Genomic DNA, 21,720 nt, shown 5'->3' on the forward strand with positions numbered 1-21,720 from the left:
CAGTGAGAGAAATTTCAGAGTCCGTTCCATTGAATGATTTTCCAGAGTCTGTCCCAGCAAGTAAAATCCCCCCGAGTCTGTTCCAGTCAGTGAAATTCCACAGTCTGCTCCAGAGAGCATTGTCCACAATGGCTCTGGCATTCATTGTGTCTGGGCAACACATACAGTGTCGGCTCCAACCCCTGAGCACAGTCCAGTGTTGGCTCCAGCCCCTTAGCAGAGTCCAGTGTCGGCTCCAGCCCCTGAGCCCGCTCCAGTGTCGGCTCAAGCCCCTGAGTCCGCTCCAGTGTTGGCTTCAGCCCCAGATGTCAGCCCAGAGTCCTCTTCAGCTCCAGAGCCCAGCCCAGAGAGTTCAGCGCTGACCATCATGGCTACAGCTATTCTGTCTATTCTGCACACACAGCCATAGTTCCTCCCAATAATTTTTTTGGCTACCCATCCACGGCCATGGAGGCCATCCCAAAGCCGCCAGCTCTCCTTGACACACCCACGGAGGCCATCCCAGAGCCGCCCACTCTCCCTGATATGAGACGTCCACCTCCCTGGCTCCCTGCACTGCTGGCATCTCCCTGGCTCCTTGAGCTACCGGCACCTCCCTGGCTTCATGTATTACTGGTACCGCCCAGGAGGTATCCAGTCCTGCCTAAGCCACCCTGGCCACCTCCTTCTCCAGACCTTCATCAGCCTCCGGGGTTCCCACCCCCCCTCCCCTGTTGGACTTATTACGGCACTTCAGGGAGGGGTGAACTGACATGTTGGTTTTGTTTTGTTCAGTTTTCCTGGTCTGTTTTATTTTATCTTTTGCCTCTTGTTTGTTAATTGACTCTGTTCTCCTCCAGTCCTTGCCTGTTTGTTTCGATGGTTACAGATTGATTAGAGTCATCAGTTCAGGTGTATCTAGTTAGGTACTCCCTTTGTTTGCTCTGTATATATATATATATATATAAGGCCTGTATATATAAGCGCCCTTTTTCTGGTTTGTTCCTTGTCTTGCAGTGTTTAATGTTTATGGGTAAATGGTTGTGTTTTTCTCCTAGTTATTCTCCTGTTTGTGTTAATTATTACATTAAAGATCTGTTTGTTGATTTCCTTCATTGTGCTCTTCATTATAGCCACCTACCTGTGACTAGACACTTGAGTAATTAGTGATGCAGTTTATGACCACGTTGAGAGTAAAACAAAAGTCAATTTCTCACATTTCAGACAAGTTAATGTTTGGATTAGTAATTAATTAGTAATTCTTTATAATTTTTCTAATTAATTATTAATGAGGACAATCTCATTCAGCAATTATTGATTACCTAATAAGGAACTATCTCAGTTCTAAAGTTAATTTTAGTTAATCTAATTAGTTAATATTTTTTCCATATTAGTTAATAGTAGTAGCTGAAGTGTTAATGTACCACTCATTTTAAGGCCACCATGAACAGTATAACAATGAATAAAATATTTTATATTGTACTTTCTTTCTTTCACAGTTTTTTAAATTTTTTTATTATTCATATAAAGTTAAGGAAAAATAATCTAAAAGTCACAAAATATCAGTTTAAAAACTTGGAGACAAATGTGAAAATTTTAGCATTACATCTTAGTTGTCATTTTCATTTTGTTTAAATTTAATTTAATTTAAATTAATTCAAGAAAAAAGGGAATTTAAATTGACAATTATTGCACTTTTTTAGCTAAACGTTTATTTATTTATTATTTACATATGAAAATTATATTTTGACACATATTTCAAGATATTCAGCCTTTCAAAATACTTAACAACCTCCATGTACAAACATCCTTTTCATAGTAAAGACATCTGGATTGTATGCGTCATCACCATCACTCGCTTGACCTATTGCCTGTCTGGAGTCCTATCTGAGTCTTTTCCTTTACCTACAGGGTCATTAATAAAGCTATGACTCATCAGCATAGATCATGTGTGTTCACTGAACATCTGCTTTTGGGACCTCAATGTACATATAAGAGAGGTTCTCTATATGGACTGCCTTACTAATTGGGATATACAGTATGTATTCATTTTTTACATTATAAAATACAAGGGTAGATCCTGTACTGAGTAAATGTTTTGCAGTGTCTGTGTCATAAAGCCACTCTGGGGAATAACTCTTATAATATTTTGTAGATGCTCTACTTTGTAAACATGTTGTGGTGTAAACACACTGGTGCACTGTGTCTTAAAAGTACGCAAACAGCGAATAGTTGTTCTTGTGCTGAAGAATTTGGATCAGAGGCATTGCTAAATCAAAAGCTTTCATTATACATTAGGCAAAACATGGTTTTCACTTTCCTCTAATTATGTTGCTGTTTTCTTACACACGGATCATTTTCTTTAATTTGTTTTCGTACAACATTAGCTTCAAGTTAAAAGGAGTGTGTTCCACACCTCCGTCAGCTGCAAGAGCCAGTCAAACCCAGCCAAAAGTAAGAGGAAGCTTTGTGTTCCTGCACTAAATATTTGCCTCCATCTTGTCTTTCATGGAACAGACAGTGAATAAAACAGATTGTCATTTAGTTATTTTCAGAATTGTTTTATGCATAATAATTATATTATTAGAATTTAGACAACACAACATACACAACATTGTGAATGCCAACTTTAGTACCTTTTCTTGTGTTTTCACTCGGGTGTTTGTGTACATATATAACGCACTTATTATATATATATATATATATATATATATATATATATATATATATATATATAATAAGAGCGTTTTATATATATATATATATATATATATATATATATATATATATAAACTAAGGGAAGAGTCAATTTCAACTATACACACAAAAATACATCTACATATAGAAATAATTTAATTTATGTCACTTTTATAAAAAAAAAGAAATGAAATTATTTATATATAATATATTCTCTCTGTCTTTCTTAGCGTTATTCCCGTTTATCTGCAGGGTCCGCTTCACACACACTTGATTTGGCACAGGTTTAATGCCGGATGCCCTTTGGGACACGGGGACACATTCACACTCATAAACACGTATACATAATACATTACATATACATATATAAATTATATGGTAACTGTACAATAAGGTTTCCTTTGTTACCATTAGTTAACAGCCTGTTTGTTAACATTGTGAATAATAATTTAATTAAATACATAAAAATAAATTAACCTTAAAAACTGCAGGCTTTGGTCTATTTGCATTATTCTGGAACTTGACTGCCATCTGGAGATTTTTAGAAAGTGTACACCATCTTCTTAAGGCCAATATATCCTATAGTATTTCAAAACAACATGATAATAAAAACAATAATTGTAATTGCCAAAGACAATATAAAAATGTCCAGTTGACCTCATGATTGAAAGTAATTTTATTTAATAAGAATATGTTACATATAAAGGCAACAGTGAGTGAAATATGAACCCACAAATAAATACAAGGGATATTTATTATTACAGAAGGAAGGACATTGTTAGGATGAAGGCAGAAGGAAACTGACACTGTATTTACCAATCATGAGTCTCCCAATGAGCTAATTGGTAAATAAACACAGAACACGTACATCTATGTACAATACATGTTCCTGTATGTTAAGCCACTATTAAACAGAAATTCTGACATCTTTATCTGACATCTTATGTTATTCTGGTTTCTTTGACGTGTGAACAACCGAAGAACATCAACAAAAACAAACAAAATACCTTTAGACTTTTAACATCACTATAACTATTATTCAATATATCTCAGCCTCTGTTATTTACAACAGCAATCACATTTTCTTACTGAGCCTTTGATGCATTATGCATATATATATATATATATATATATATTTCTTTTTATTTTTTATTTTTTTTGACCCAATTAATAAACTGTTTTGTTAAAGAAATGTTAATAAGAATAACTAACTGTATATTGCACTTGTGAAACAAAAGGGGTTAGCGCCACGGGGCCACTACAAAAAGAACGAGTGTGGAAAAGTTACCGGTACCAAAGCCCTTGAAAGTAATAAAAATGTGCGTTCTATCTGTAAAGATTTTCAACAGTAGTACTGAGAGAATATAAACATGCTGTCAACTGTGCCCGAGATAAAAAAGGTCATTAATGTTAACTAATACTTACTTTTGTCCAATATCATCTTACTCATAAACATAAAACTGCGCTCTTTGTAAAGGTGGAGTATGTTGAGGTCTGTGCAGGAAAGGAAAGTGAAATAATGTATCTTAAGCTAAACAAAACGGTACCAAAATTTCTCTTTTTCCTATACCCATCATTCTTTGCACCCTCCATGTACTGCCACTGGGTCAATAGGTGCCAAGGCGTTTTAGGCACTGGCAAATTGATTCGAGTCAACACTTCCAGCATGTTCATAACACATTTATCGCCATCTTATTGCCACAACTGTCCAACAGGGTGCAGCACAGAAGCGTCCAAAAACAATGTGTCCATGCAATGATCCAACGGGCTGAGCTCTCCAAGGTGCTTAGCACAGTGATGTTTCAATGTAAAGTTGTGCTTAAGTGGATAATGTGATTGAAGACACATCCTGTTCTACTAAATCCATGTCAAGTCTCCAGCAATACTAATCTGATCTAAAAAGTTTGAACATACAGTTTGTTGCCATAGCTTTAAGATGGATCTGTGGCAGAGCCGGGTCTCTTTTGGTTGGTTAATTCCATGTAAATGTCAGAGCGGAGGAATCGAGGGTACGAGTCTCTTTCCATTAGTCCAAAGATTCTGCTCTGAGCCAGGTCAAAGCAGTCTCCGCAGATGTTCTCCATGTTTCCCTTGATGTGCTCCCTTGTGTAAGAATCCAGATTAACCTTGGAAATAAAACAAGACTATGCTTAGGACACTTTTCATATTTATTTTGGATTGGTTTCTGGTACATCTGCTCTCTGGAATAAATTACAAATTGCAAGTAAAATGAAATAATAATAATAATAAAAATAATAATAATACAAATACAAATAAATAAATAAATATCCTCACACAAAGTAATTTTGTTTTTGCCGAGAACAACAGTATATATCATGTCAACTCAAATGCATTATGCTGTGCATATTGCACATGACAGTAAGTGCATTTCTATATAATTACTGCATGATTTCTGTACATAGGTCACTTTTTGTGTTTAGGGTTAGGCTAAGGTCAATTTATTTATTTAAAACAACATTAAAAACAGTTCATACATACGATGACAGGAATATGATATATATTTCTGAATTAAAATGAATTTAGGTTTTTCTTTTAAGTCAAAATGTAACAGTGATTTGAGGACCATGAAGAAAAAGTCTCTTCAGCACTAAAATGCTGAAATTTTTGTACAAAAAAACTTTAGTATTCTGGCATCATCTTTTATTCTTGTTTCTTTCAAATAAGTTGTAAGACATTTTTGTTTTAAACTGTTAGACATATACAAACTTTTGCCTGTCAAATCTTGTCTTGTCTTAAACATGCAGGGAGCCATTTTGTGGCAAGCAAACCAGAAAAAAATTAAATGCTAAGTACTATTTAAAATTAATAAAAACTAATAAAATGACAAAAGCACATAGTAAAATTACTAAACATTAAACTAAAATTAAAATTAAAATAAAAACTGAAAATATAAAAATAAAATGCAAATATTGAAACTTGAGAAACTTGCATAACTGCATTCAAAGCTAAATAAGTCTCTTAAAAAGATAATTTGACCCTTTTTCATCTTACCTCTTTACAGGACTGTATGGAGATGTACTCAGTAAAAATCTTCTTTGCTCTGGATGCCATTTTGGACAGTGATTTGATCCTCTTGAAGTCCTCACATGCCAGCCAAAAGTCCAGATTCTCTTCACTGAACTCTGTTTGCAGGAAGGAGCGGAAAACTACCAGGCCATCTGTAGAAAGGAAGAGAAAATTACTCCGACGCTTATTAGAAAACACAGAATAAGTATTACAGAATCTGGGGTAAATCTGGATTTGGATCCAGGAGCAGAGGTTAAACAACATGGTTTAAAATAGCAGTAACAGCTGCTGAAGTGCAGAGATCAAGACAGCTGTCTTATCAAATGAGACATATCTTACATTTGTGAGAAAGCAGCGCATCGAGCGACTCTGCCCATTTGAGAGCTTCCTCTGGAGTCGGTCTGTGGATGAGCAGACAGAGTGGTCAACAAAGCCATGACTCACACTAATGATCCATTCAGATAATTGTAGCACACAAAATAGGCCATCTATTCAATAACTCCAAAACGTCACTGTTGTTTTGATTGCCCACAACACTTTTACATCAAAGCCCAGCCTATTCACCCATTCAATGTTTCTGAATGACTGTCTCGATGCATCACATGGACTCACTTGTCTGACTTAAAGACTTTCTCAAGCTTATTGGCTGGATTGCTTATATGTCTGTCGTTGGTCTTCTTCCGCAGAAAAGTCAGGCGGTTTTTCATGTCTTTGGCCCTGAGTGACAAGACAAAAGGTATCACATCAGGTGATTTATTAGCTAACTGTTCACTCAAGTACTTCTGGGAGGAAATGTGTTCCGGTTACAGTCGTAAGCTTTATTGTAGGAGGAACATGGATAGTAAAAGCATAAATATTGCTTTCCTCCAGTGAACCTGAGAATGGAAAACATTACATTCGCATCTCTTAAACTATAACACCTAAATATTCCATTGTTGCATTCACCAAAAAAAGAAGATTAAGCCTATTTGTAAGATTTTTTTTTTATGATAATGTGGCACATTTTAATTGAAAGAATAATGTATATTGTATTACTGTATGTAAATGAAAAACATGATTGTGACATTATTTTTATGATAATGAGGCACATTCTCTATTACATACTCAATATTGTGATGCAAAATTAACTTGGTTGGTATAACCGAATAACATTATAACTCTTTAAAATCGGATGGTACCACATCAATCACCTGATTGTGATCAATCAAATCTGAATGAGATTTGCTTCCCATTACAATAGGGAAGACAGTTGGCCAAGAGAGGTTTAAATCTGCACAGTTGTCATGAAAATAATGTTAAAAAGCAAAAATCTAATGGTGCAACAAATAGGCAATTTTCTTAATTGCGAAGTTAAAAAATAATCTTATCTTTTTTTTTATTTTGGGGTGAAATATGTCCCCAACATTTCTTTACAGTTTTATGAGATTTACTAAATAAAACTGCAAATGAAGTAGAAGAAATAAAGTTGCTTGACTTACAGATTCTTGGATTTCTTCTTTTTGACACCAGTTTTTCCCATGTCACATTTACAGTTTGGTTTGCCACAAACCTGTGGAAGATTAACAAAAGGTCATATCTTTAATTTAATTTAAAGTATAAAATTAATGATTTGTAAGTGTAAATCATCATTGACAGTGTTGAAGTAACACATTAGGCTATAAGTAATGCGAGTCATGTAATCAGATTACCTTTTTCAAATAACTAGCAAAGTAGTGCATTTGTTTTAACCCCTTAACTGCCACCGTCCAGCTAGCGGGATGCTTGGAGCTCTTTTTTGAATTCCCTTTTTGTCCTATCACATATTTTATTAATCATCATAAATTGGGTATCATTCGAAAGCTTACACCCTCAGTATTTATCCTGTGAAAACCATTTTGAAATTGGGCATTGCGTTCTGTTGGAAACAGTACTTAAATTCCTTTTTAAGGAATTAAAAAGCTCCTGCCCCCTAGTTGGCGTTGTCATTTTTCATATTACAAAATTTACAGCAATATTTTATAAATCAAAACTTTTTCTAATCTTGACAAAACACATATTGTTGGAAAGGTCTGAGACTTGAGGTTCCATTTTTGGCTATTATCTTTCGATAGAAGGGAAATTGTGACAGAAATGTATTAAATTGTGACCGGAGAACACATAAAAAAAACCAATGGAATGTGGGTGGCAGCCGGTGGCTAAACAAAACAACGCCTAAACAAAATCTAATAGGAACTTCCAGTTCCCCTTCGTCAGTCACTACAAGTAAGTCTAGACTGACAAATGGGGATCGCTAACTAGAGCCTATCTACTTTGAGTAAAACTAAACGAGCCAATGCACATTGGCATGCGATAATTGCACCAGCTGCTGTGCATTGCGGCGCGAGCATATAATGAGCAGCAGGTGCCTCACATCCTTGTCTTTCGCTTCGGAGCCAGATGGTGTATGCTGTTCCCGTCTCCTACAAAGATCTACTGAGTGTCTTCGAGTCTCTGCCAACAAGAATCTCTGGTTCGTGGTGTTGGTGTGACGGCACTGACATTGAGGGTCACGATCTTCTCTTAAGAGTATAAACTCTTTGCTGTTTTCACAGCTTGGTTGGTTCGGTGGGCGTGACGATTGAGAGTGAGTGCTCACACTGGGTTGGATTCCTGGTGTGTAGCCGCGGCTATCTCCCTGTACGTTTCAGCACCTCAGAGCACTTCTACAAGAGCTAACACAATCTTTTTCAAGATGTCATTCAGATCATGTGTTTCTGGATGTGGCCAATGTTTGACTATGGCTGACGGGCATGATCGCTGTATAACGTGCTTGTGCTACAGGCACGCTGAAATGGCGCTCATAGATGACTCATGTTCTCATTGCAGGAACATGACCATCGCGGCATTACGGAAGAGACTCCGTTACCTTGAAAGAGGTGGAGCCCCTTCGCTTATTCCCAGATCTAGTGCTTCTTCTGCCTAGCAATTAATAGCCTATATATAGTTAATAGCCTTGGTAACCTGAGGATCACAGTGAGAGGTAACCCGCCAAGCCAGTTTCCTCGGGCCCCTCACTCCTCTTTAACGGTACCCGCGGAGCCTCCAAGAAAGAGCGCTCTTTTGTGTCCCCGGCGGTCCCAGTCGTTTGTTTTGGAGCTCCACTGGATGTCGGTCACTGCATCGGAGGGTGAGCCCTCTGGGGATGAAGACTCGGCTGCGCTACATCCTTCGGGTGCACCAGCGTTGTCCGAATCAGACCCAGAGCTCACGGCTATGCTTTCCCGAGCCGCCGTAAGTGGCACAAGTGGAACCCTCCACCTTGTCCCGAACCTTCGCGGCTGGACGATTGGTATCTCGGGGTGGCCCGTGCTGGTTCTCAGCGCCCCGCCCCAGAGCCTTTCTTTCCAGAAGTGCATGAAGAGGTTACCAGCGCATGGACGGCACCTTTTTCTGCCCAAAACCTTTCTGGTGCCTCTTCCTCCCTCACTCCCCTTGATGGTGGAGCAGCTAAGGGTTACGTGGAGATCCCCCCGGTGGAGCGGTGCAGCTGTGTCCCAAGAACGCTACCTCCTGGCGGGGAAATCCGCGCCTCCCCTCCCGGGCGTGTAAGTTCTCGTCCGCTCAGCCTGTGGAGAAGATGCCTCTGCTCTGCATGCCATGGCACTCCTGCAGGTCTACCAGGCCAAGGCGCTCAAGGAATTGCACAAGGGTAAATCCGACCCAGGGGTTATGCAGGAACTGCATACAGCGACGGACCTCAACGTTGCATACATCAACCATCAAGGTGGTCTACTCTCCCGCAGCATGTTGCAACTCGCCCGCCATCTCCTCCTGTGGAGTCAGAAGCATCTGAGGTCGCTTCGTGACATTCACATCCCTGGCGTGCTCTATCGTGCAGCCGACAAGCTCTCACGACAGCCTACCCCTTCGGGAGAGTGGTGTTTCCATCCCCGGGTGGTCCAGCTGATATGGGACTTCTTCGGAGCCGCTCAGATAGATCTGTTCACCTCTTTGGACTCAACCCATTGCCAGTTGTTTTATTCCCTGACCGAGGGGACCCCCGGCACGGATGCACTGGCGCAGAGCTGGCCCAGGGGCCTACGCAAGTATGTGTTTCCCCCCGTGACCCTTCTCGCACAGACACTGTGCAAAGTCAGGGAGGACGAGCAGGTCTTGTTAGTTGCGCCGTATTGGCCCAACCGGACCTGCTTCCCAGAACTCATCCTCCTCGCAACAGCACCTCCTTGGCCCATTCCTCTGAGGAAGGACCTGCTTTCTCAGAGATGGGGCACTCTATGGCACCCGCGTCCAGACCTCTGGAAACTCCATGCCTGGTCCCTGGACGGAGGTTCTAGGTGACCAACCCCAGGCGGTGGTAGACACCATTACTTCAAGCATTTTCAGTTGACGAATCGTGCCTAGAATACGGGCCGGCCAACTCTCACGTTGTCCTGAGACCCCTTGCTTGGACATGTGCCAAAAGTTCCTACCACTCCCTTCAGAGACCAGGTAGTGAACTTGCAAGCGCTGCCTTCGGAGGAGGCAGACCCAGCCCTGGCTTTTCTCTGTCCCGTCCGCTCCTTGTGGTTTTACGTGGACAGAACGCAAAGCTTTAGGACCTCAGATCAGCTCTTTGTCTGTTACAGAGGCCAGCAGAAGGGAAAGGCTGTCTCCAAGCAGAGGATGGCCCACTGGATAGGGATGCCATCGCCTTGGCTTACGAAGCCCAAGGTGTGCCTTGTCCGTTCGGGAAGTGTTGCTTCCTCCTGGGCGCTGGCTCAAGGCGCCTCGCTGACAGATATATGTAGAGCTGCAGGCCGGGCGACACCTATCCGGGTCTACACAGAGGCTATAGAATCTAGCGAATGTGCTCTGTGTAGAGCCGGTATCTTCCCGTATACTCGCCCCCAGTGGCCAGTAGCGCGAGGGACCCGTTCTTAGTGTCAGCTTGCAACGTATCACCATGGGCCAGATACGTGCAACTATTTGCTCCAGAAGTGTTCCCCAGAAATGGCTAATGCTGTGAGTTCCTCGCCACAGTTGCTGAGCTTCCGCTGTATGGCTGAGTCGCAGTTCGGGCTCCTCAGGGGAAAAACAAGGATGCGAGGCCGCGATGCACAGCAGCTGGTGCAATTATCGCATGCCAATGTGCATTGGCTCGTTTAGTTTAACTCGAAGTAGATAGGCTCTCGCAAGCGATCCCCATTCGTCAGTCTAGACTTACGTCTCCGTTCCCTCATCGGGGACCGAGGGTTACCATACGCAGGGCTCGCAAAATTTCAAAATCACTGGTAGCCCTTAGGGCAGGCACTCTTCAGATTTTGGTAGCCCGAAATGAATTTTACAAGCCCCCCAAAAAAGAGACAATTTTCAATGTAGAAAATTGGTTAGGAGTCAAATCATCAATCAAAAACTTTTTCAAAACACAAATATCAACAAGTGCGCATCTCCGTTGTTTTAAAGTCTGACAACGCTAAAAGTGTTAATTTTCTGATGGAATAATTAATAAATAATAATAATAACAATACCAGACTTTTTTAAGGCAAGTAAATGGTGCTCTAATTATTTTATGCTGTTTAGAATGTATGATATAAATCACCTTTATTTATGTAGCACTTTTTACCATACAGATTTGTTTGATTCAAAGTAGCTTTACAGTGATAGGTGTGTTAGCACATGGATTCAAACATTCTGACATGCAAAGTAAAGCATTCATATGAAAGTGGAGCTTTAATTTTTATAGTGCTTAGGCATAATTTATGGGTGGGACATGTCCCCACCACTTTTTCTCAGGGTCGATATTGTCCCCCACCACTTTGTGAAACATTTCGATGCACGGATGTACCTAATACAAATAAATAAAACATCTCCAGTTAACTAGCAGAGCATTCATTTAGTTTGTTATTAAATAAGAGACAATCTAGCACTAAAATGTGTTGTTTTTGAACTCAAGCTGAGTGCTCGTTGCTGCGGCGATCAGTTGCATGGATACAGTTCCATTACCCTTCAAATTGCGCAAATTGAAATTGCGAATTGAAAATACGCTCAATGGAAACACATAAATTTCACAAAAACTCCCCATTTATAGCAAAATGGATTTTACGCTCGCATGAGGTGGTTTTTCAGGCAATTCGAAAAATAAATATTTTGCAAAACTGCAATGGAAACAGTTTTTGCGCATTTACAGGTAACCTGACGTAGATGACGCGGTATGTTTGGACAGAATATGAGACAGAGTTCTTTATTAAATTCATAAAAGACAAAAGAATTACAGGAATACTGGATTCTAAACCTCCAATAGTTCCCTGTATGCAGGACTGGCAGGAGAGCCAGACTTAGTTGAAACAACATCACATGGTTCTTCAACCACATCCAGTTCCACAGAACAGGATGATGCCAGCAACATGCTTTATTCATTATCACAAGAATCTGCTGAGCGCCCTTCTAAATCAAGCAGATCAAGCCTGCTTGATCTCAGAGCTTGTGAGAGTCATCTGTTGTAAGGAAGTGCCTACACAAAGGAACATACTGATGAAAACTCTTAGATCTGCTTGCCATTTTGCTGTCCATGCGTACAAAACAAATCGCTCCTGAAGACAAAAAAGCTGATGAAATATTTTGCAGATGACCTCTTATACTCGCGGAGGCGCTCTGCTCATGACATCATGGACTGCCAATGGCCAATAGATTGGCATGTTTACACGTGTTCAGACACCGGTCATGCTGAGGGTGTTTCCCATAGTTTCAACTTCAGGCGCCGCTTCCAAGTTCCACTTTGAAAGGTAACTGCATTGATATGTTAAATAACAAATATTATGCGAATATAAACAAACATTAAAATCGATTCACATGTGAATCTCGATTCTATCTTCTAACGATTTGAATCGATTCATAAAGTTAATAAATTTCATAAATTTAAATATTCTAAATGTCTGTTAATAATGTGATGTTGAAGGAACAACGAACAGTGCAGCACCAAACAGTTTAGAGAGTGCTCAGTCTTGCAACGGGGGTAAAATTAAGCTTATTTGATAACAACAGTTCCATATCAGTATTTTAACGTATAGAAATAGCTTTAAGTAGTGTATAATTACAGGCATACATCAAGCTTTTTTGCACTTTTTACACACGAGAAGCGCATTCATCGAGGCCGTGCAAGCAGTTGCCGTGGTAACGAACAATACCTGCTTGTAAAAGTAGGTATTGAACATATCATGAAATATAAAAAATGAGCATATCATGTTTCTGAGCCTAAATCACTAAATATTGAGAATGCTACAGCATTTTTTTAACTCCAAAAGTTCAGCCACTGGTCAGAACCAGCTTATAATCACAGATTTTGAAGATGAAAAAGAGCCGTGCAATGTCAAGCCATGAGAGGCGAATATGAAAGACTGAGCAGCCCCTCTGTCTCCACTGTGCTTGAGTAAAATATGGTTACAATGTGGTTACAAGGTGTGTACAATTTAAACTACATTAAATAACTGCACTAACAGTAGTTGCTATTCAGTTTGTATACTGCTGCTCTCCGTCTACTCTCTCCTCTCTTCATTAAAGCTCCAGCTGAAGGGTTGCCAGATATAACAAAAAAAGCAAGTCCATGAGTCCATTTAAAACACAATATAATAAACAAATATAAACAATTTTACTAGTATTACCAATATCCTAAAAAAATAGGAATTTTAATTTATTATGAATAAAAATTGTTAATATATTTAGATATATTATATTATATATCAATATAAAATATTTAGAAAATATATATATAAGGAGGGGGACTGTAAGGATAATAAATAAAATAAAATTCAGAAACAAGCTTAGAAGGAAGAATCAATAGATTTGCCAAAGAATAGATTTTAATCGAATCCTGGGTTCCCAAAAGATTCCCAGCCCTAACAAATATACTTTATGTATTTAATCTCACTTTATTAGCCCAGGGCTAAAAGTAACCAAAAGTAACATGATGCATTACTTTCCATAAAAATAAATAGTCACTTAAAACATAAAAACAAATTTGTCACTTTTTTAGGGAGTAACGCAATATTGTAATGCATTACTTTTAAAAGTAATTTTTCCTGACACTGATCATTAAGGTTTTAACAAAAGACTTTTATCCATATTTAAGTTTTAAACTGATTTTTAAATTAGTCTAGTGACATCAAAAAAAATCCTGGTACTCAGAATGCAGAAGTATTTGATATTAAAAAATTAGTACACACCCTCCTTCCAGTGAAGAGCAGGCAGATCTGGTGGACAGATCCTCCGTTCTTAATGAGCTCTTTCCTCAAGGTCTGTGGGGACGGGACTGCCCAGCGCTCAGGAGGTTCCCGCTTGGTCTCTATGCAGTCGATGGCCTGATCGGAGATAAAGCGAGGAGACCGGGGCTCTTGCAGCAAACTGCCCTCACTGTGTGTCCGTCTGTGGAGGGACCTCTGCACACACAAGCCCCCGCTCTGCTCCCCACTGCTTGGAGATGATTCCACCATACTCCTCCTCTTCAGAAATCCTTCATCGCTGTCTTCATCATCTTCTTCCTCTTCCTCCTCTTCATCGTCAGTCGATGGTGAGGTCAAAGCATCTGTATTGAAGGAGCGATCCAAGCACAGTTTAGGAATGACTAGAGGGGAGGAAGATGACGATGAAGATGTGGGTCTGGCACCAACGCTAATGGTCTCGGAAGCGCTCTCGCCCTCCCCCTGCTCTCTTTTCTCCAGTTCTGACTCTTGCCCACCTCTTTTCACCTCCTTCTGTCTGTCCTTCCAAATCTCTGAGGTCTCCATGTATGGAGGTTTGCAGGCATCTCGAGGGGTCGGAGCGGTTTGGTTGGCATCTCCGGTACAGATGTGCAGATCTGGGTAAGAGAGCTGCTGAGTTGGAGAGCTGCAGTTGGTTCTTCTCATGATGGGCGATGCAGAGGGGCATGATGGGGAACAGGGCTCAGACACACTGTGAGGGCTGAAGCCCAGCAGACCCAGATCAGTCTGTTCGGCTGCATTTGGTTCCATCATCTGTCAATACATAATTTAAAAAAAATCTACATTTTACAAATGGCTCTGGATTCAAAAGTTGTCTACTACTAAAAGAAACTGAAGAAAATTTCCCCCAAAAAACATGCTTAAAAAGAATATTGTGTAACACAACTGTATAATTCATTTCACCTCTCAGCTCTTGACACCTGTATATCCAGTGGCAAACCCATTAGAGAACATACTTAAAATACTGCATTTTTATTTAACCCTTCAGAGTCTTGGGCTATTTTGGCCGTTTTTGAGTACTTTAATTTTTTTTTTAAATTTTGCAACATAAACATATGTTTACCATACCAATGTTTGGTATAATTTTTTTCAGCACAACATCAACTATATGATCAGACAATTAGTTTTTCACTTTGATGTACTGTATCAACATACTGGACCCAAAATCACACAAAAACACAAAATCCGAATAGAAAAATTATAGCTTTTCTACTACAAAAAACACAAACATGCTCAATGAAGCATTTTAAAAGGTTAAAAATGTAAACACAAGTTGTAAATGTCAACATATACAGGCACAATTCAGATATAATCAAGCTATATACAAAAAAAATATGATTTACAAAAAGAAAGCGGGTGTAGCCATAGGCTTTTTTTCTTTCCTTTTAGCTCAGCCACTTTAAAAAAAATGTTGTGCACACAATTATTCAGAGAGCTATATTTAAGGCCTTGCATTCCCAGAGTATGAGGGTTTGCAAATAGTGCAAATACAACATTAAAAAATGTAAAATTGAGATAAAATTTAACTATATGCCGCAAAAAGCAGGAGTGGCAATAGGCGTTCTTTCTTTTCTTTTTTGCTTAGAAACTCTACAAAACACTTCATGTACAATTACACAGATAGCTACATTACAGGGATTTCATTCCTTGAGTAAGAGGGGTTCCTCAATAGTGCAAATACACCATACAAAAGGTAAAATGAACACAAAATCAAATTATACATACAACTATTTACAACAAATATCAGGTGTTTTTTTATTTTTATTTTTTATCTGTGCCACTCCTCAAAACAGTTTATCTAAATCTACTCCTAAACTACCTAAACTACTTCTAAACTACCTAAACTATCTACACTACTCCTAAACTACTCTCAAAATCTACTCAAACTCTTCCAAAAACTAGCAATAATCTCTCTCTCTATATATAACGTATATATGTCTCTCTTTATCAATTCCGTAAATCCTCTGCCTTTCAATTTCGAGTCTTTGCTCAGTTGGCTCCTCCTCCATTCCCTAAAATGTGCAGCCTGAAGAGCAGAGTCAGCAGATTCACACATTTATCTCCGTTTTGTTTTATGACAAAAACCGACGAAGTTATTAGAATAAATGCAACGCCTGTCGCATCCCATCTGGCGTTCTTTTATGAACGCATCAGTATTTTTTTATATAAAGTTTAAATGATCATATCTCCGTTTTTACTTGGTCTATCAACACAAAACAAAAAGTAAAATATAATTTCAAGCCAGCACTTTCGACAGAAGTGGACAGCAGCGGTCAACGTGACTTTGTTTTTATGCTTCGACGTCTTAAACTGGTCATGTAACTTGATCACGCCGGCGTGATCGGCGACCCCGAAGAGTTAAATGAAAAATGTCTGGGTTACTAATGTAACCCTCATCCCCTGAAGGAGGGAACGGGAGACAAAACTGTGATGTGACGATGTAATTGGGATCGGCTTGAGAGACCAATCTACTTCGAGAGTATTAAAACGAGCCAATGCACATTGGCATGCGATAATTGCATCAGCTGCTCTGCTTGCAGCGCAATTAATATAACAAGCAGCAGGTGTGTCGCATATTGTTTTACGCTGAGGAGCCAAGACATGTTCGGCCGTACAGCGATGGTTAGCAACCGTGGCGACGGGACGCTACGTCTCCCATTCCCTCCTTCAGGGAACGAGGGTTACATTAGTAACCGAGACGTTCCCTATCAGTCCCTCACGTACGACGTGATGACGTAATTGAGATCCCTATGGAAAACACCACGGTTGCTGCCACATCCAGCGCCCTAAGCAAGACTCTCAGACCCTCAACTGGCTGGCGCGGAAGGCCTGCGTAGAGGGAGTTCAACTGCTGTTCCATTATACCCCACACAGTGTAACTCTTTGGATAACACTGGGAAAGCGTGCCTTTCCAGGGGAGAAATCTTTCCAATCTTGATACAGCTTCATTTGGAAACTATAGGCCTATGTCTAAATTGCCTTTTCTTTCTAAAATTCTAGATAAGGTTGTTGGTCACCAGCTGAATAATATTTTGGATTCTCATAATATCTTTGATAAGTTTCAATCTGGTTTTCGTAAAAAACATTCAACTGAGACTGCCCTCCTTAGGGTCTCAAATTATATTTTGATGGCTGCTGATGGGGGTAAATGTTCTGTGTTGGTTCTATTAAATCTCAGTGCAGCGTTTGATACTGTGGATCACTGCACTCTGATTGATAGACTGAAAACAACTGTAGGTATTACTGGATCAGCTCTGGATTGGTTTTCCTCCTATCTCTCAGACAGGAGTTTCTCTGTGTTATTAGGAACATATATGTCAGACTCTGCTTCTCTGTCCTGTGGTGTGCCCCAGGGTTCTGTGCTCAGCCCCCTGCTGTTCAGTCTGTATATGCTTCCTCTCAGGGAGATTATTGGTAGTTTTGGAGAAATATCTTACCATTGTTATGTGAATGATATCCAATTATATTTATCTTTTAGCCCTAATAAGCAAGACAAACTGTCCTTGTTGCACAATTGCTTAGCCTCCATTAATAAATGGATGGCAGACATTTTTTTGCAACTAAATTCAGACAAAACTGAGGTGCTGATTTTTGCTCCAGACAACATTACTCCTAAAATTAGGCAGGCCATTGGGCCTCTATCATCCTCGGACTGTAATGTTGTGCGAAATCTGGGTGTCATTTTTGATAAATCTATGTGTTTTAGCAGTCATGTTAAATCTGTGGTTCGTTCCTGTTATTTCCATCTCAAGAACATCGCTAAGATTAGATCTGTGGTTTCTAAAGAAGAGATGGAGATGCTTGTTCATGCTTTTATTTCCTCTCGTTTGGATTATTGCAATGTACTGTACACTTGTTTAAACAAATCCTCCATGGACAAACTGCAAGTTGTACAGAATGCAGATGCAAGACTTTTGTCAAAGACCAACAGGAGATCACATATTACACCTGTGCTTAAGGCTCTTCATTGGCTTCCAATTAGTTTTAGAGTGCAGTTTAAAATTGTAACCATTACTTACAGAGCCTTGCATGGTCAAGCTCCCTCTTATATCAGGATCTATTGCACGCACACACTTCTGGTCGCTCTTTGAGGTCTTCAGGCCGAGACCTTTTAACTGTTCCCAGAACACGTTTTAAAACAAGAGGTGATCGTGCCCACTGTGTGGTGGCTCCAAGGCTCTGGAACTCTATTCCATTAGCCTTCAGGGCCTTGGACTCTGTGGAAAGCTTGGACGCTCCGCAACATCCAACTGCCAAAGGAGTGCGGAGGAACTTTATAGGGTTCACCTGGGTGGGGAACTCGACTGGAGCAAAAAGGCGCACGAATGATTCAACAAAAGTTCTCCGCCCGGCCCTCCTGCGGGAAAGAGCAGCTGACTCAGGGTGCCATCTTCCTGTGAAAGCTCAACGTCAAAGTAGAGCTGACTGTGGCGGAGGTTGTTTTTGTTGATTTTTTCGCAGGGGACTGACAACCATGGCCACAGACTGAGGGGCAGCCCACCAGTGACTCAGGGACTGAAGTTTTTAGTTTACCTTAGCCTGCTTTTGAACTGCAGAGAACCGCTGAGCACAGTCTCCAACAGTGTCGCCGAAGGGCCACTTCGTGAGATAGGAGCATCGATAAAGCGAACTTTGGCGATGTCTCACACCTCAGCAAGGATTAGCCAGGGGGCGCTTCTGGTTCACCAGGGTGGACATCATCTGTCCGAGGGCCAGCGCTGTGACTTTAAACTCAGTCAGTCACCAGGCGCAGCTCAAGCCCGACTCAGAACTACCCTCATGCATTATGACTGTTTTGGCCTTCCACAATTTTTTTTTGCAGGGTGGCTGTCACATGCAGGGAAGAGGCGGTCTGCAGTTGCAGGGTGGCTGTCACATGCAGGGAAGAGGCGGTCTGCAGTAGCACTGCCGCCGAAGCATTGAGGGTAGTGAGAGAAGAAAAACTTTCTTCAGCTTTTGGCACGTTTGGCTTGCCATATTGACCTTGCCAAAAAGCTTCCATACTGAAAAAAAGTTTTCACACACATCCGGGAAGGCACGGGGGCGGGGCAAGGCGATTATGCGTTGCACGCAGTGTAACCCAGGAAAGCATGGCTGTCAAGTCTGAATCTGATTAAGCATGAGCATGCACACCATTATAGTGGTAGCTCAGCATTATCTTCATTTCCAGACCGTAACAACCTTCTCTATGATGTAGAGATCGTTGTTTTATCCTCCCCTGGAGCCCCGAATGAAATGCTAGGTCCATCATGAGAATGACCAATATCCCATCCAGAAACTAGCAGGCATGCGAGACAGTGAATGTGGCTGTCAACTCGACGGCACACAGCACGCTGATCGTTTAACCTTAATGAAAAAGGCAAGACGAACAACATGCTGACGTGGTCATGTTCTCATAAGAGAATATAACCACCCCCAAACAGAGTCTCAACATGTTTGCGATGCGATAGAGGAGTGAGGGGCCCACACGGATTGGTTACCGGGCGAGGAAGCCCTCACTATAATCCTCCGGTCACCCTGGCTATACGCAGAAGTAGCACATTTCTGGTGCACCAGAAAAAGAACTAGATCGGGCCATAGGCGAGGGGACTAAAACATACTTTTGCTGTGGGAGAAACAGATCACCAATGGAAATTATGTTATAAGAATGGATACAAAAAAATCTTACTGTTGCTTTTTTTTTTCAGATGAAATATTTGTTTTGAAAATACTTGTATTATTTTTACAAAAACATTATTGGGGTCTCTGAAACACCAAACATAAAAGCAGTGAAGCAGTATAAGGAGCTAAAAGCTTAAGAAAAGTAGAAACAGTATTGATAAAAATTTAATACCAAAGAAAGAAAGAAAGAAAGTAAGAAAGAAAGAAAGAAAGAAAGAAAGAAAGAAAGAAAGAAAGAAAGAAAGAAAGAAAGAAAGAAAGAAAGAAAAATAATACACCAATACACCAGCAATACTGCATTATATTGGATATTGTTTTCTTATGCACCAGGAGGAATAGAAAGGTGAAAAAAACCTTGGAAATTGAATTTTACGTCTCCCTATTGTAGAGGAAAAGGTTAATGTATTCACACTCCCTACACATCTAATCAGCTCATAAAGTACTTTGCTGGCAACACGACTGACTCACAAGCTCTACTCTAACACAGCACAGAAGATCTGACACTAGGAGGTAAAAAAAACTGACATAAGCAGCTAGAATCCCATAAGTCTATATGTATATGCTTACTCAAGTTTATTTTAAACATTATGTGCAATAACCAAGATTATTAGATAATAGCATACAAGATTTTACTTTAACAACTTCAACTACATGTTAGTCACATGTGTCTTGTGTCATGTTAATTTTTTTAACGTACATATTTCAAAACAAATTCAAACATCCATCTCTAACATACCTTCTTAAATGCCAATGAAATTACAACAAAGGTGCTAAAGATGAAAAAAAAAATATATATTCCACCAGTTACACTGCAAAAGCTCAAGACACATACAGAACATGCAAAAAACAATGTAAATGACCTCACCTTCATAAAGATCTAATGTTTCACCCTTACAAGCGAGTAATGTAGTCCTCCATCATACTTGCATGCATTACAACAGCCCTTTTCTCTCTCTACACTCTCTTTCTTTCACGCCATCACATGCGCGTGTCTGTTTGTGCTAGTCTGATTCTGATGTCACTTGCCCACCAAGTGGAGAAAGTGAGAGAGAGCATGAATAAGAAACAAACATTATTTTTAACTCATACGTGCACTGTATAGAGTGTAACAAGCATTTATAACAACTGTAACAAGTCTTAATTATATTCTCACGCATGCTAATTAAAGTTAAATTTAGCTAATTTAGTTTTTGCAAGCTTTCAAAATTTAGTGATTTTCTCCGCCTTTAAAATGAAATTGCTTTTCAGCTGATGTCATCAAGACATCTTACATTTTAACCTCTGCCCACCAACCATATAGACCTTTCACGAATCAATCAATTCTGATTAGTGATGCACCGATGTGAAAATTGTGGCCGATACCGATAACCGATATTAATATTGCTGTTATGGCCGATACCGATATTTACCGATGTTGATATCTCTGAACACATTTTTTGGATAATCAAATTAAGAGCTATTTCCCAAAACACTTTTTTTTTTTTTTTTACTTTTGTAATTTATTTTCAGAAATAACTGATATTGGGCTGCTTTACCTGTGTGCAAAATATGTGATCAGAATTCAGAAATTTTTTTTTTATAATTTTAATAAAGGTTACAAGTGTGTCCTGAATTCACACTATGAATAAGCCAACCCTGTGTATTCTCAATAAACATCTAACTCACTTGAGACACTTAAGTCACTGTATTCTGCGAACATAGTAGGGCAGTACTGTACTTTAAAGTTTGAACTGTTGTACAAAGGCAAAAGACCTTAACATCTATTTTATAGCACAATGTTATGATAACACTTAAAATGTAAGCAATATTAACTCTATTAGAGTCACTATCAATGGGTGTGTCATTGTGGCTCAAACCAACTCGCGTAAGTTAGTTGTCAGTCAGTGGACTGTCATTGGAAGGCGAGAGCTAGCATTTTATTTCAGTTGTAGCCTACATGTAGCCTTGTATTACGGGCTGTGAATTAAGATATCCTACAAGCCTGCTCGAATGCAGCACTTGTTGCTGGATTAGTTGTTGATTATGGCTTGAAACGTGTTTGTCTAGTTTGTGAAGTAGCATCGCTAGCTAAAGGCTACCGCTAGCTATTACTGCATTTTAAAGATTATCTTTTTTATGCACCCGTGTCGTGTGTCATTCTTAC

The 21,720-nt window shown here is 39.8% G+C and overlaps 1 protein-coding gene across 2 annotated transcripts in view; it reads right to left on the reverse strand.

The window, feature by feature from the left end:
- Positions 1–3,334: 3,334 nt before the first annotated feature.
- The window catches only part of rgs3b (regulator of G protein signaling 3b), a 66,973-nt gene continuing 48,587 nt past the window's right edge, over positions 3,335–21,720 (reverse strand). For both annotated transcript variants that reach the window (XM_077231890.1, XM_077231891.1), the window contains 6 exons: positions 13,881–14,669; positions 7,182–7,252; positions 6,316–6,420; positions 6,043–6,104; positions 5,689–5,855; positions 3,335–4,802 (listed from right to left, as the gene is read on the reverse strand). In XM_077231890.1, coding sequence (XP_077088005.1) covers positions 4,608–4,802; positions 5,689–5,855; positions 6,043–6,104; positions 6,316–6,420; positions 7,182–7,252; positions 13,881–14,669 — 1,389 coding nt within the window. In that variant the 3' untranslated portion in view covers positions 3,335–4,607. The remainder of the gene's footprint in view (positions 4,803–5,688; positions 5,856–6,042; positions 6,105–6,315; positions 6,421–7,181; positions 7,253–13,880; positions 14,670–21,720) is intronic.

Source organism: Siphateles boraxobius, unplaced genomic scaffold (assembly GCF_051911475.1).
Source record: "Siphateles boraxobius isolate OS27281-9 unplaced genomic scaffold, OSU_SipBor_1 16, whole genome shotgun sequence".
Taxonomy (NCBI): Eukaryota; Metazoa; Chordata; class Actinopteri; order Cypriniformes; family Leuciscidae; genus Siphateles; species Siphateles boraxobius.